This window comes from Miscanthus floridulus, chromosome 2 (genome assembly GCF_019320115.1).
Source record: "Miscanthus floridulus cultivar M001 chromosome 2, ASM1932011v1, whole genome shotgun sequence".
Taxonomy (NCBI): Eukaryota; Viridiplantae; Streptophyta; class Magnoliopsida; order Poales; family Poaceae; genus Miscanthus; species Miscanthus floridulus.
Genome location: NC_089581.1, coordinates 140820610 through 140834983, shown reverse-complemented (window position 1 = coordinate 140834983; position 14374 = coordinate 140820610). Strand labels below are relative to the sequence as shown.

The 14374-nt window shown below is 42.7% G+C and overlaps 1 protein-coding gene and 2 pseudogenes across 1 annotated transcript; 2 read left to right on the top strand and 1 right to left on the bottom strand.

The window, feature by feature from the left end:
* The first annotated feature begins 1642 nt into the window (after positions 1–1642).
* Positions 1643–11408, top strand: LOC136539887 (fumarate hydratase 1, mitochondrial-like; annotated as a pseudogene).
* LOC136513600 (dehydration-responsive element-binding protein 2C-like) lies at positions 4447–5605 on the bottom strand (annotated as a pseudogene).
* Positions 11409–12345: 937 nt separating the features above from the next.
* On the top strand, positions 12346–14106 carry LOC136539886 (probable phospholipid hydroperoxide glutathione peroxidase 6, mitochondrial). Its single transcript, XM_066531876.1, has 6 exons — positions 12346–12466; positions 12556–12632; positions 13301–13362; positions 13499–13611; positions 13744–13917; positions 14001–14106. Exons 1-6 carry the CDS (start codon positions 12428–12430, stop codon positions 14031–14033), a joined length of 498 nt encoding a protein of 165 aa, XP_066387973.1. The 5' UTR covers positions 12346–12427; the 3' UTR covers positions 14034–14106.
* Positions 14107–14374: the final 268 nt, after the last annotated feature.

Here is a 14374-nt window from a genome sequence, read left to right as displayed (position 1 = left end):
CTCTCGTACCAAACCAGTCGACGGTACTCCTTGTTAGTGCCAATGTACGGTTACGTTGGTTCGGCTTCTAAAAAGTCTTTCTGCTATTAAAAAGCAGAATGTCAATCAAATGGACAGAACAAGAGAAATTGTTTTTTTAAATGTTGTCACCTATAGCTAGCTTAAGGTTAATTTGTTTGATTCGTTTACACTGTGCATGCCCTTATAGATAGCTTATATACGGTCTTTAAGAAACTCTGTGGGATAGTAAGGTGTGCCATATATTAGTGGTGCATTATTATATATCAATAGCCAACTACTATGTGACTGTGTTGTGTGTTATTAGAGGGTTGTAGATGATACGATAATAATATGCAATCAATAGTTGATTGTATTATTAGCCCAGCCATAGAAAGTACTCCCTCTATTTTAAATTGTAAGATGTTTTGACTTTTTAGATATATTGTTTTTGCTATAAACTTATATATATTTCACGTCTATATATATATTAAAAATAAAATATCTAGAAAACTCAAAACGTCTTATACTTTGGAAAGGAGGGAGTATATGAGATAGTTTCCATCATTGCCAAGTAACGTATGAGCCACACATAAAAACTATCAGCCGGTTCGCTGGTTGGTTTCTAGGCTGATAAATCCGGTTGGTGCTGGTTGATGTGAGAGGAAAATACCGTTGACTGACTGATAAACCCTGGCTGAAACCAACAAGCAAACATGTTATATATCTCTAATACATGATTTTTATTCAAAATATTTTTTTGTCATAGCTTATCTTTTTATAATTTTATCATTAATTTGTCACACCTTTTCCTATCTTAGTTTCTGCTTAGACAGTTTAAGAAACCATTTCCCTTGTTCTTCTCCTTATTTCTATTGTCACGTTATTATTTTATTTACCTGTCATATTGGCACTATAAATCTTATTCCCTCCATCCTAAAATAAGTGCACTTCTAGCTTTTGCTGGAGAGATCAAGGATACTAGAAAAATTATTTATATATCCCTACTAAAGTTGCACCAACATGTAATAATTGCACCTTAAGAATAGAAAAAGGTAAAAAAAAGAGAGGCTACTATAGTTAAGTAGTACATAGCTGGATGTGCATTTATTTTGTGACAAAATTTAAATGCTAGAGGTGCAATTATTATGAGACAGAGGGTTCGTTGTGTTAGACTGTCCATAGTACGAAAACAACTACGGTAGTCCTTTTTTAAAAAACAAAAAATATCCTTCCTATAAATACACATCTTGTTTTTCGAGACTTAAGTTTGACTTGAAATACAGAAATAGTATCAACATTTCTACTTTGAGATAATTTTATTATCAAAATTATTCTATGCATAATCTAATGATACTTATTATACATTATGAATATTAAAAGGTTTGACTCTTAAGAAACGATATGTGTATTTATTTTGTGATGAAGTGAGTAGTTTTTTCTTTTAACTTTGTAGTCGTTCTATTAGGACTGTGTAACACAAAAACAAAAGCGATCAGCCGTTCAGCGACAGTAAAAAAAAGCGTCCCCTGAGCAAAGCCAATCAGACCAACTTAAGGCCCATCACCACCCCACCCGATGCAGAATGCACGCGTGAGATCAGCCCATTAAAAACCTCCCTGGTTCCCTGCCTCCTCTCCCCCTCTCCCGGAGTACCGGTCCACCACCTGCCCTGCCCGGCTGCTCTCGTTCTTCCCATTCTCCTGCCGCCGCGGCGACGCGCAGACCTAGCACTAGCAGGGAAACACCCGAGATGGCGATGGCTCTGCGCCGCCTCGCGGGCGTGTCCGGCTCGCCGTCGGCCTCCGCTGCCGCGGCCGCGCTGCTACTCCGGCCGGCGCTGACCCGCCCGATCTCCACCGGCTTCCGCGAGGAGCGCGACACCTTCGGTCCCATCCAAGTCCCCAACGACAAGTGCGTGGTTTCCCCCTCGCCCCCATAGATGCATAGCAGCTTTGTCCCGTTGATCTAATTTGTCGGGCGTTGTTTTGATCTGTTGGTGTCGCCGGCAACTAAGATGCTGTGGTTGATCTGATGGCTTCCGGCTGTTGTGTTCTGTTTCGGGCAGGCTGTGGGGCGCGCAGACGCAGAGGTCGCTGCAGAACTTCGACATTGGCGGGGAGCGCGAGAGGATGCCCGTGCCCATCATCCGCGCTTTTGGCGTGCTAAAAAAGTGCGCCGCTAAGGTACAAAGTGAAACTGTTTTTTTTTTGTTTTCTGCGCGTGGTGGGTGGGTAGATGCATTCCGTTGATTATCCTTTGTGGGCACTGCAAACTGTAAAGCAATTTCCGCATTCCATGGAAGGAATGGTTGTAATAAGCAATGCGTGATGTGCCCAAATTCCATCTGCTATATTATTCAGTGGTTATGATTGTATTTTGGAGTATATAAGATGACAACTCTGGATTTTCCTGTTTGTTGTGAGCCACCAAGTATCTGTTTGTTAGACTTATTATAAGATCACATGTGGATGGGACATGCTAGTTACAACTTATAGTTTGTTTGACTTATTAAATGTCACAAGACTACTAATTTCAGATAAATTCCATATTAGATAGGTGCTTCTCACTTTGTTTTTAACCAATTTCAGATTGCTCTGTAGATCACATTAGACACAGTTATTAGTGCCAGCTCGAACTTTTCTATATACTTTCAACTTTTCACTTTGGTAGTTTTTAGGCTACTTGTATCATTTATGTATGGATACTTTTCCTTTTTCTTTTGAAGGTAAATATGGAGTATGGCCTTGATCCAACAATAGGGAAGGCCATAATGCAGGCAGCTGAGGAGGTCGCAGGAGGGAAAGTTGGATGATCACTTCCCACTTGTTATCTGGCAAACTGGCAGTGGCACACAAAGCAACATGAATGCCAATGAGGTTGGTGTCCTACACATCCAATATTTTTACTTCAAATCTTTCACCAGAAGTGTCAATTCTAAAGTAGTATGGCTGTTGATTAGAATAGTAATCCCTGCTAAAGTGTGAAAAGTTAAGCTTCACTGTCCAAACAGTGGGCAAACTGAACCTACCTACATCTGTGCTCCACTCTGCTGATTGTCTGTATGCAAAACAGTATTTACTTTTCCTGTTAAGCTAATGCTCGTGTGAATTTTATTGTGTACTTAGCATGTTTTTGCCAGTTGTGCCATATCGTTTATGATCTCTTTTCCCAATTTAGGTAATTGCAAATAGGGCAGCTGAGATCCTTGGACACAAGCGCGGTGAGAAGTTTGTGCACCCAAATGACCATGTGAATAGGTCACAATCTTCAAATGATACATTTCCCACTGTAAGCTTTAACTATTTTTAAAATTTTTATTTCAGTATTACTATTACTGCTGCAGATGTTTATTATTCATGCTGTTGACATTTCCAGGTAATGCATATAGCGGCGGCCGTTGAGATAAATTCGAGGTTTATCCCAAGTTTGCAACAGTTGCATGATTCACTTCATTCAAAAGTATTAATTTCTCATTTCCTTCCTTGGGAACTATTTTACTATGCTTGTCAAATGCCTTTTATAATTATTGTGACCCTTTTTGTACTATGCTTGTTAAGTGCCTTTTGTATAATTATATCATGACCCATTAATATTATATTAGCCTACTGCGAATTTGTGCCTATTGATTATATGCACCTGCTGATTAGGGATTCAGATCGAAGTTGAAACATTAGAAACTTAGAAAATTGTCTAGGGCATTGCTTGTACAAGAACTGCATAGTGGCTCCTAACTCTGTACAAGTTCTGTAGCAGTCCGTTAGAGTCGCTTAATTCTTTGCCCAATTGAAGTTTGTATTAATAATTAGGTGCTAATGAGGTAACCCATACCCTGGTGACCACTTCATACCAATTTGTACATGCTAATGGTAATATGTATAAGCATCTCTTATAAAGTTCATTCTTCTTCCTTTTTTCTCCAGGGCATCTTTTTATTTGTGGAGTGGGTTAGTGGGTGATTTATTTTTATGTTCTTTTTTTTTAAGTTCCTGCTATCCGTGTTTTGTTGTTATAAATTGATTTCAGGGTAATCTGTTTTCTGATTCATAGTTTACTTTTGCTTTATGTAAATTCTAGGATGGAATGGAACAAGCTAGCTAGCTGCCCATGCATATACCACACATACAAACCCACAAAGACTATATAGCTAGGATAGAGTATAGGCACCAATACTACAGTATATATTTTACAAACCTGAAACATAACTGAGAAACAAAACTATATAATACGGAGTATATAGTAGCAGTCTATAGCAGAGTAACCATCTGGTACGTACATACAGTTCTATATGTATGCCTTGAGTTGTAAGTAAGTCACGAACCACTGGGTGTCATGCATCGCAGCGTGCGTCGAATCACTTCGCCACGTACACCGGCCAGCTCATCGATGCAGCTTGGAACGAAGTAGCTGGTGCAGGTCACGCGCCGGCGTCATCGATCAACGCGAGAGTCAGAGAGGGACGACGACCTACTGCTGGTGCTGGGCGGCGCCGCGGCGGAGTCGATCATCATGGTGGGGGTCGACCAGGCGGCCGCCGTGTGGTCCCAGATGCTGCTGGCGGCTTCGTCGAACACCTTGGGGGGCACCTCCTGGAAGCCCTGCAGGCCGAAGTCCTCCGCCTCGGGCAGCCGCGTCATGAAGTCCTCGAAGTCGTCTGGCTCCTGGTGCAGAGGCGCCGCCGCCAGCTCGCGGATCATCTGCTGGTGACGCTGCATCTCCATCGTGGTGGTGGTGTTGTCGACGTGGCAGCCCTGTGCCTGCGGCACGGCGGGCGCCATCATCACGCCGCCGCATGACGACGGCGGCGGCGTCATCTGGAACGTCTGGTGGTTGTTGTAGTTGTAGGTGGGTGAGGCCGCCACGGCCGCCGTGGTCACCGGCGACGAGCTGGAGTAGGAGTTGGAAAAGGAGCCGGAGTTGGACGACGACGTGTTGACGGAGTAGCTGGAGGAGTACCGCATCATCATCATAGGCGCCGCCGCCATGGCGGCCTGCTGCTGCTGCTGCTGCTGGAGGTACTGGTGGTGGCGGTTGTGCCCACCACCACCAGCAGCAGCAGGGACCAGCAGCCACAGTATCAGGGGACGGAGACGACACAGAGACCACCGGTGCTCCTCCTCCGCCTGCCGCAACCGCCGGAGGAGGCAGCTGCAGGTTGAGGTGCGCGCAGTCTCCGTAGAGCTGCCTGGCCACGTTGTCGTAGGCGTGCGCGGCCTCGAGCGCGCTGTCGAAGGTGCCGAGCCAGAGGCGCGTGCCACGGTTGGGCTCGCGGATCTCAGCCACCCACTTGCCCCAGGTCCGCTGGCGGACGCCGCGGTACGGGCACTGCTGGTTGTCCGGCCCGCCCTTGCCCTTCATGCAACCCTTGCGCGAGTAGCGCAGCGGGCAGCACCTGCGGCCGCCAGTGGCCCTGCTGCTGCCGCCGCCGCCGCTGTTCTGGTGCTGCTGCTGCCGCCGCAGCGGCAGCAACTGGTGGTGCGTACCTTGCTGCTGGTGGACCTGAAGGTGGTGGACGAACTGCTGCTGTTGTTGCCTGTCGCTGTCGATGCATCACCGCCACCTCCATAGCGACCGGCGGCAACCGATGATCCATCTGGACCAGCTTCATCCCTCCGTCCGTCCGCAGATCGATCGATATGGCGATCGACCGGCGGCGATGGATGCTAGCAATGCAACCCTTGCCTGGGTCTCGGTGCCTTGTGTGTGTGCTGTGTGAGGCTCCCTGGCCCGGTATATATAGACAGTTGGCAAGGCATGCAGATGGAGCACTGCAGGCCAGGCAGCAGTCTTTCAGTGTGCGCAATGAAGGCAGGCGGGCGCGGGCGGGCAGAGAAGCCGGCGCATGGCACTGCATGGAGCCTCCGTGTAGAGGTGGCACCAGGCGGGGCCTGGGCGTGGGGCCACGCGGGGGGCGCGGCGCGCCAAGTAAGAGAGGCGGGTGACACGAAGGGGTGGGGGCCAGCAGGGCGGGACACATGGACGCCTGGGTGGGCTCCACAAGTCGCAGCACAAGGGCCACGTGGCGGCCGAGGCGACCGGGCCAGCCCTAGTGAGGTCACACTGATGCAGCCCACCCGCTCAGCCCATGGACGCCGATGCAGATGCAGCCACTGCCTGCCATCGGCCGTCTTCTATCTATAAGTCATCTATCTATCCATGAATCCATCTCCATCCATCCATGGACTGCGCCGATCCGCGAGCCACAGCCATGGCTTGCCAGCTGGACGCTGGGATTTGGATATGGATCTGTATCTGGTCTGTGAGCCCTACCTGCGCTGCCTGCATCATACCGCTGACCCTGGTCTCCGCACGCACGCAACGACAGACTGACAACTTTGCCCTCGGCCCTCCCTCCCTGTTTTTTTAGTAAAAAAAATAGTAGTAGTATATTTTTGCGGCAGTAGGCATGCATGGGCAGTAGAAGAGGCCGTTGCCGTAGATGGGCAATCGAATGGGCACAAATAGATGATGATGTGGACGCACGGTAGAGCAGTAAATGGTGTACAAAAATAAGGGTAATGGTAGATGGTAGATAAGCTTGTTATTAGTGATCTCAGCACTTAGATTACAAATTGACTGAAAAGATTGAACAATGCGCTCAATGAAACTAGTATAACGAAGCGAATGGGTCTGTAGCCTAGTTGGTCACAGGAGTCTTAGTTGCAACTCAGTTCCTGGGTTCGACTCCTGGTGGAAACGAATTTAAACAGGCCTGGGTTAAAAAACACTCCTCGTCGGCTGTGTTCCCGAGTTATACGTGTAACCACCTGAGTCGCTTTCAGCGAGATGCACATTGCCGCAGGCATGTGTCCTGGGCGCTCGGTGGTAAGTCCAGGGCAGCTGGCCTTCTGGGTGTTTTTTGCCTTGCGCGTGAGAAGTTTGTTTTTAATCAATGCAGCAGGGGCGGTCCTTCCCCTGCAGGTCGATTTTTTTTTTAAACTAGTACAACGAACCCCACAGAATATGTGTTGACTTTGAGCTGAATAGCTGATTAAACTAATGTTGGTTTCCTTGACATGTTAACCTATGGTTGGCAGTGCTAGTAGCTATATGTAACATTATATTTCTGTATTGTTATATAGTAAATTTTGTTTTAATGAATTTGCTAACCTGACTGTGCAGACTGTTGAGTTTAAAGACATAATTAAAATTGGACGTACACATACCCAAGATGCCACCCCGTTGACTCTTGGCCAAGAATTCAGTGGTTACACTACACAGGTAGGATTTATTCCAGCATCTTTTGTTGTCTTATTTATTAACTATATGCACTTAAGATTAACAGGTAGACTTAGTAACTGTTTATGACTCTATGCAGGTCAAATATGGAATTGACCGTATTAATTGTACATTACCTCGGATGTACCAGGTACTATACTGCTAATGTTTGTTTTCTTTACAAATTAGCACTACTGATAATTACCTTGCTGAGCAGCTTGCTCAAGGTGGAACTGCAGTTGGAACTGGCTTGAACACTAAGAAAGGGTAATTGTCAATTAATGTTTGAGATAATTTGTTTACATTGATACGTTTGATCGATAAATTTTAATTTGGTTTTGGGTTAAGTCCATTTATGGCCCCTCAACTCTGGCGTTTGTCTAATTTTAACCCCCAACTATAAAACGTTTAACTTTGGACACCTCAACTATCAAAACCGTTTCATTTTGACCACAGAGTCATCTGAAAACCACTCAGAACTGCTTTGGGTGTCAAAATTGAACGGTTTTGATAGTTGATGTGCCAAAGTTAGACAAAAGCAAGAGTCGAGGGGTAAAAAATGGACTTAATCAATGTACTTTAGTTTTTTAGATATTTATGCAAAATTATATATTTAGATTTACTTCTTGAGTTACCTAGTAGTCTATCACCATTTGCCTCGGGAAGAGAATCCATGTAACCCTGTCATCCAGAGTGTCATGAGCCATGACATAACCCAGATTAATCTGTTCATTCCAATTAGTTTCCATACTATCTAGTCTCTTTTTCCAGTTTGACCTCTCATGTCTACTTCTGGATTAAAAGAAGTGAGACATGGAGATTTGAGTATCCAACCCAAATTGATTTTTTTTCTTTTATATGGTTAATCATTACTAATCTTATGGTACTTGATTTAGGATAACTTTGAAACAGAGTGTTATTTCCATGCTTTACCTAAGGCGTTCCTTTCATTTATTAAATACTTAAATTTCAATCTGTCTTTTCAGATTTGATGTCAAAATAGCTGCTGCAGTGGCTGAGGAAACAAACCTACCCTTTGTGACAGCAGAGAACAAGTTTGAAGCTTTGGTTAGTAACAATGCACACATATAAATCTTATACTCTGATCTGCCACTAGCCACCGAAGGTTTCACACAATTTTATTGGATATTACATGACATTTTAATTGCAGTGTCTGAGGCTATAACTGCCTGCAGACATATTCGTCCACTAAACACAGATATTAGGTATTTGCAATGTAAGATGATTTGTGGAAGATCATTATCATCTTCTCCATTTATTCCATGCTACCTTAGATCTATGCGTATAAAACAAGGAATTTGTTAGTGCTTAGCAGTCGAAAGTGCATTTTTAATATGTTGCCTCAGAAAATGAAAATAACAAGTATTTGCGAACTGAAACCAACGGACGCAAATATCATCTGTTCCCAAGTTGAGCAGATGAAATATTAAGATGTGTATGTCACTTTCAGTTATTTTATTTGATAGTTGTCAGGCTTTGTTCTTTATAGGAAGCAAAATCCAACCACTTCTTGCTTGTATAGTGTACTTAGTAGTATGACTTTTGGTTTTATTGTCTCGCTAACTTTTCTTTTTCTAATTTTGTATTATTCAGGACTCTCTATTATCTCATCACTGTATGTTATCATCAGTTTTTTCTTATAAGTAGGCAGCGCATGACGCTTTTGTCGAGAGCAGTGGCGCGGTAAATACAATTTCTGCATCTCTTATGAAGATAGCAAATGACATACGCTTGCTAGGAAGGTCGTTATTCCAATCTTCTATTTTTATAAATGATTTTTTTCTAGCATGCTGGGGGCATGCACTAATATTTCCAACACAATCACAGTGGTCCTCGATGTGGTCTTGGTGAACTAATCCTACCAGAAAATGAGCCTGGGAGCAGCATTATGCCTGTAAGCAGACTGTTAGTATATCATGTTATGGTTTTCATATTTTATCAACAGAAGACATCATTCCGAAGCTTCTTTTTCAACTTGTACTTTTCAGGGAAAAGTTAATCCAACCCAGTGCGAGGCTCTGACAATGGTTTGTGCTCAGGTACACAAATAATGTTTGTTTTCTCTTCTGAAAATAATCAAATCTCCATATTGTATTTTTGACAAACATTTTTCTTGTTTGCTTTATGTTCTTGATGAACAGCTTTACCTTTATTTGAAAAGCATTTATGTTCCATTGGTATACCATTTATTTAGTCATATATATTTATGTTATGGTTCTCATAATCCGTATCAAACTCATAATCCTAGTGAGGACTACATATTCATCTATTATGATGTTTAATGGTTAAGGTGATCTGCACCTCATAACTACCTTCCAGCTTGCTTAGTCAGAAACATTTTTAGGGAGCAGTTGTTGTCATTTCCTGTAGAAATTACATATATCTGAGTCATTTAATTTGTCTGATGCAGTGCCTTTTACTATATTTTTAAAACTAAATGTTCGATAAGTAGCAAGAGCATCTGAATAGCGATCAATAACAAACTAATTGAGTTGGTAAAAATGGAATGCTACTAGCATATCTGACAAATGAAATATGCTTATATGAGGTGCCCTCCACCGTTACTTTCTGCAAATAAGCCGAAATCTTGGTACCTGACTGGGGCTGCTGCTGAACCATATTTTGTCTTGACATTCTATTTCTTTTTGCATTATTTATACTCTAGCATATGCATTTGACTATCTGAATTTTAATAATTTCAAATAACTGTCATTTGGATGATGGCATTGCAGGTTATGGGTAATCATGTTGGTGTTACAGTTGGTGGTGCAAATGGGCATTTTGAACTGAATGTTTTTAAGCCAATGATCGCAGCCGGATTACTTCGAGTATGCTTTCTATTATCATACCTCAATATGCTTAATTTACTATAGGAAACTTTTTCTAGCCTCATAAGCCCTCTTATTGTTTTAGGTACATAATGTTAATGTGAGTTGGTAACTTTAACCTCCTAAATTTTTACTGCAAGTGCCTCTAACCATTCCTTTTTTCATCAGTCATTGAGGTTGTTAGGGGATGCATCTGTGTCCTTCGAGAAAAATTGTGTCAGGGGAATTCAAGCAAACCATAAGAGAATTTCACAACTTTTGCATGAGGTAACAATCCATCACATAACTACTGAGTACTCGCAAAAGATATGTGTATAAAGTGCAATACTTATTTCTCTTCCTTTTTTTGTCCAGTCTCTGATGTTGGTGACATCTTTGAACCCTGTAAGTAAACTGCAAATTTGCCTTTTTTTTAAATCTCTGTTTGTAGTTGTAAAAAGTAGCTGAGTCATGCTTACTTTTGGAATGAATGCAGAAAATTGGCTATGACAATGCTGCAGCTGTTGCTAAGAAAGCCCACAAAGAAGGAACCACGTTGAAGGTGATCTTGCTTTACTTATTTCACTTTGCCTTGGCCTTGCTCTGCGGTGTATAATGCATTATCTTAGCTTAGGTGACTTGCGCACGTTGATATCTTGTCCTGGTTGCCTGAACCATTCAATTCTTAAGGCATTAGATATTGAAAACTTGAATCAGGACATTAATCATGTGATATAAGTTCATTCTCCATTCCCTCGTCTATTCATATCCTCATAGAGTACAACCTAATCATGGGAATTATAATTTTCATTGATTTTACATTCTTTAAACTTCTTCCATGTTATTATACACCTAATCCTTTCTTGATTTTATCTTTTCCCCAGAAAGCTGCATTAGACCTTGGAGTATTAACGGAGCAAGAATTCCATGAGCTTGTTGTCCCAGAGAAAATGATTGGTCCTTCTGATTGATAACCCCATGTTCACTATGTTTCTTTGAAGCATTGAGGTTGCCACATCCGCGAGTTCTGGTGGTTTCCTGTGATGCCAACTTAATGATTCTAGTGCACCCGTAAATAAACCAAATAATTTTTCATATGGTCATTAGGTCCTCCCAACACTGGAGAAATGATTTTTGCATGGCGGATGGTACCTGAGAAAACAATTGTATGCTTGTTCCAATAGGACAATAGGGCACTTTGATGCATGAGGCACCTTCCATTCTCCTGGCATCAGTCAAGCTTTTGTTGCCAGGTAGCTAATGCTATGTAATAAGTGACATGGCAACCATGTCTAGAAATTATTTGCATTGGTCTTTGACAAGTGAAAGTAGAAATATACCTGAGTTCTAGTTGTTGTTGTTTTACTGATTTTGAGCTAGTTTTTTCCATCGCTGAATTCAATGTCCCGAGGATTCTGACCGACAATTTCCGAACTTACTAACTCCGCTGTCTTCAAAACCTGTTGCTTTTATGTTTGAAAGCTATATTATGTTATGGAAACCATGCCGTCAAAACTATGATGCGAGAGAGTAAGTGCGTATATAAACATTCGTACCATTTTGATTGTGTACCAATTATTAACTCTACATCGTTGAAGATGTATCATATACGCTTCTAGAGCAGTGTTTTTGGGGGTTCAGTTGTCGTGTTGCCCATGGAAACCTGGAACTGGAAGGTAGTCATCGAATATTTCTTGACCTTTGATGTTTGATGGTCGAATTCTATTTTGAACATGGACGAAAGCTAATGAACCAGTGCTTATAAAAGTTGGCGTTAACTACAATGCTGGGCAGGAGGAAGATGCTGGGGTTTATGCTCTCGTACAACTTTCCTGTGTTCCATCTCCTTGTACCGATCAAGAATCTCCTCAAGCTGCCTGTCTCAGGCCTGTTTGGTTTAACCCTGTTTAGTGACTAAACTTTAGTCACTTTTAGTTTAGAGGCACTAAAGTTTAGTGACTAAAATGCCAAACACCTCCACTAAAATTGAGAGGTCACTAAATTTTATTGGCTTTTAGTCACTAAGGGTAGCTAAAAGTAACTAAAGCGTACATGAGACAACTATTTTAGTGATTTTTAGTGAGGATAACAAAAAAAGATCACTAAACTTTAAAAGGATCATTAAACTTTAGAGACCACTGCATTAGAGGGGGTGGAAGGCCCTCAGAAGGCGAAACACCAAATTCGTTGCATACGAGAAAGCTGACGAGAGCGTGCAGACAGCAGCCGTGTCGCAGCGTAAACCCCTGCTCCGCTATAAAATGGGGTCGCATCCCCGATGCCTCCCCACGCATCTCCCAGGTGGCTCTCGCCTTGGTAATCCATCCTCCGGGCTCTGGCCGGCCGGTTAGCTCGAGCTGTGTTTACTCGATCAGCAATCCATCATGGCTGCCGCCAGCTCCCTCCACGACTTCGCCGTCAAGGTCCGCCTGCTAGTAACCCCCTCTCCCCCTCAGTTCCCTTCCAAAACTAATGCACGTGATTCACAAGTGCATAATCGCATTGCGTGTAGGATGCAAGCGGCAAAGATGTGGACCTGAGCACCTACAAGGGCAAGGTTCTCCTCATCGTCAACGTTGCATCACAGTGGTAATACATAACGATCATATATTATTGTTCCCTCTGTCAGCATATATAATATTTGAGCGATTGAAATGTAGGACGCCTTTCCAGCTTTATTTATGTCTCTTAGCAGAATTAATTAAGCTAGAAACAAATGGTCATATTCTCTTGCTTTTTTAATTAGCTCATTCAAGTATAGGAAGTTGAGCTTCGTATACACTAGTCTCACATATTCATGTGCTAAACACCCCAAGATGCTACGTGCCCTTGTAGTTTATGTTCTTTTGGATTGAGGTTTTCGCGTGTCCGTAGGGAATATACGCACTGAACGAGATATTAGTATGCTATATAAGCAGACAAATTGTTCAGAATTGGACAGGTAAAATATCGGTCCCTGCCAATTGGGGCTTATGTACATCTTTTTTTTGATAAACGTTTGTACATATTTTTGAAGTACTATATCACTGGTTTCGTTTCGTTTCTATTGTGTTTGCTGTATATTGTACTTGTATCTTAGACCTGACAACGGGCTGACAATTTTGACCCGTGGGCTTACAATTTTGGAAAAGTAGAATCAGATTATGAGGCCCGTGGGCTGTGGCCCATTACCATCCTCAGATGCGGAAGTGCTATGAATGTTTATTAGCTTTTTTGGTTTGAACTAAAAGATTACTTGTCTGTAATCATTATTACAGTGGCCTGACCAATTCTAACTACACGGAGCTTACCCAGCTATACGAGATGTACAAGGACCAGGGTGAGTCGCCTTTGAGATACTGATTCTCTCTCTCTCTCTTATGCCCAGTTCCTCATGTAGATTGGTTCAGTTATGATTCATAATATGCTATAAATTAATATTAATATTGCTGCTAATTTGGTGTGACCTTCTTCAGGTTTGGAGATCCTTGCGTTCCCATGCAACCAGTTCGGTGGGCAAGAGCCTGGCACAAGTGAGGAGATCGTCCAGTTTGTTTGCACTCGCTTCACGGCTAAGTTTCCATTTTTGACAAGGTAAATTTGTGCGCACAAAACTTCTTTAATTTCTACTCTTTTGCGTGTCCAAGCTGAAATAAACAGCGACCTGATCATGTAATATAAGGTTGCGAAGTTTTAATGCCTATCCATTGTTTTCCCCGGCCGTAAGGTTGACGTCAACGGCGAAGATGCTGCGCCCATCTACAAGTTTCTGAAATCCAGCAAAACCGGCCCATTCGGTGAGAACATCAAGTGGAACTTCGCCAAGTTCTTGGTTGACAAACAGGGGCATGTCACTGAGCGGTATGCTCCAACCACTTACCCACTCAGCATCCAGGTGAGAGTTCAGAATGGTGCATCGATGGAACTTCCTCGATCGTCTAATCTTACAACACTACCTTTTATTTGCATTATCTGCAGAAGGACATCAAGAAGCTGCTTGGGAGTTATTGAATATCTGGAGCCAACAGATAGATGCACTGCTGCATATATATAGCATCAGGCACTTGAAACATCTGAAATGTCGTGATAATAAATTTTTGGTGTTAAATGTTATAAGCCTGCTATGTTTCTACCTAGTAGTAGTAGTAAATAATAACATGGTTTATCTTGTGCTAGTAGGAAATACTTCATCCGTTCCAAAATAATTGCAAATTTGTGATTCAAATTTTGCCCTCACATGAATGAACAAATGGCACGAGGTCCAAAGCAGTTGCAGAGCACAATACACTAGACAGGCTTGTGGAGCAGCGTGGGACGAGGAACAAAGAAATAAAAATTGAGTTAAACAAAAG

What these genes read in the sequence shown, in the direction of transcription:
- LOC136539886 (XM_066531876.1), top strand. Translation starts at nt 12,428, where the DNA reads ATGGCTGCCGCCAGCTCCCTCCACGACTTCGCCGTCAAG. An exon ending in CGAGATGTACAAGGACCAGG is followed by an intron (nt 13,363 to 13,498) that starts GTGAGTCGCCTT and finishes GACCTTCTTCAG; the next exon opens with GTTTGGAGATCCTTGCGTTC. An exon ending in CGGCTAAGTTTCCATTTTTG is followed by an intron (nt 13,612 to 13,743) that starts ACAAGGTAAATT and finishes GTTTTCCCCGGC; the next exon opens with CGTAAGGTTGACGTCAACGG.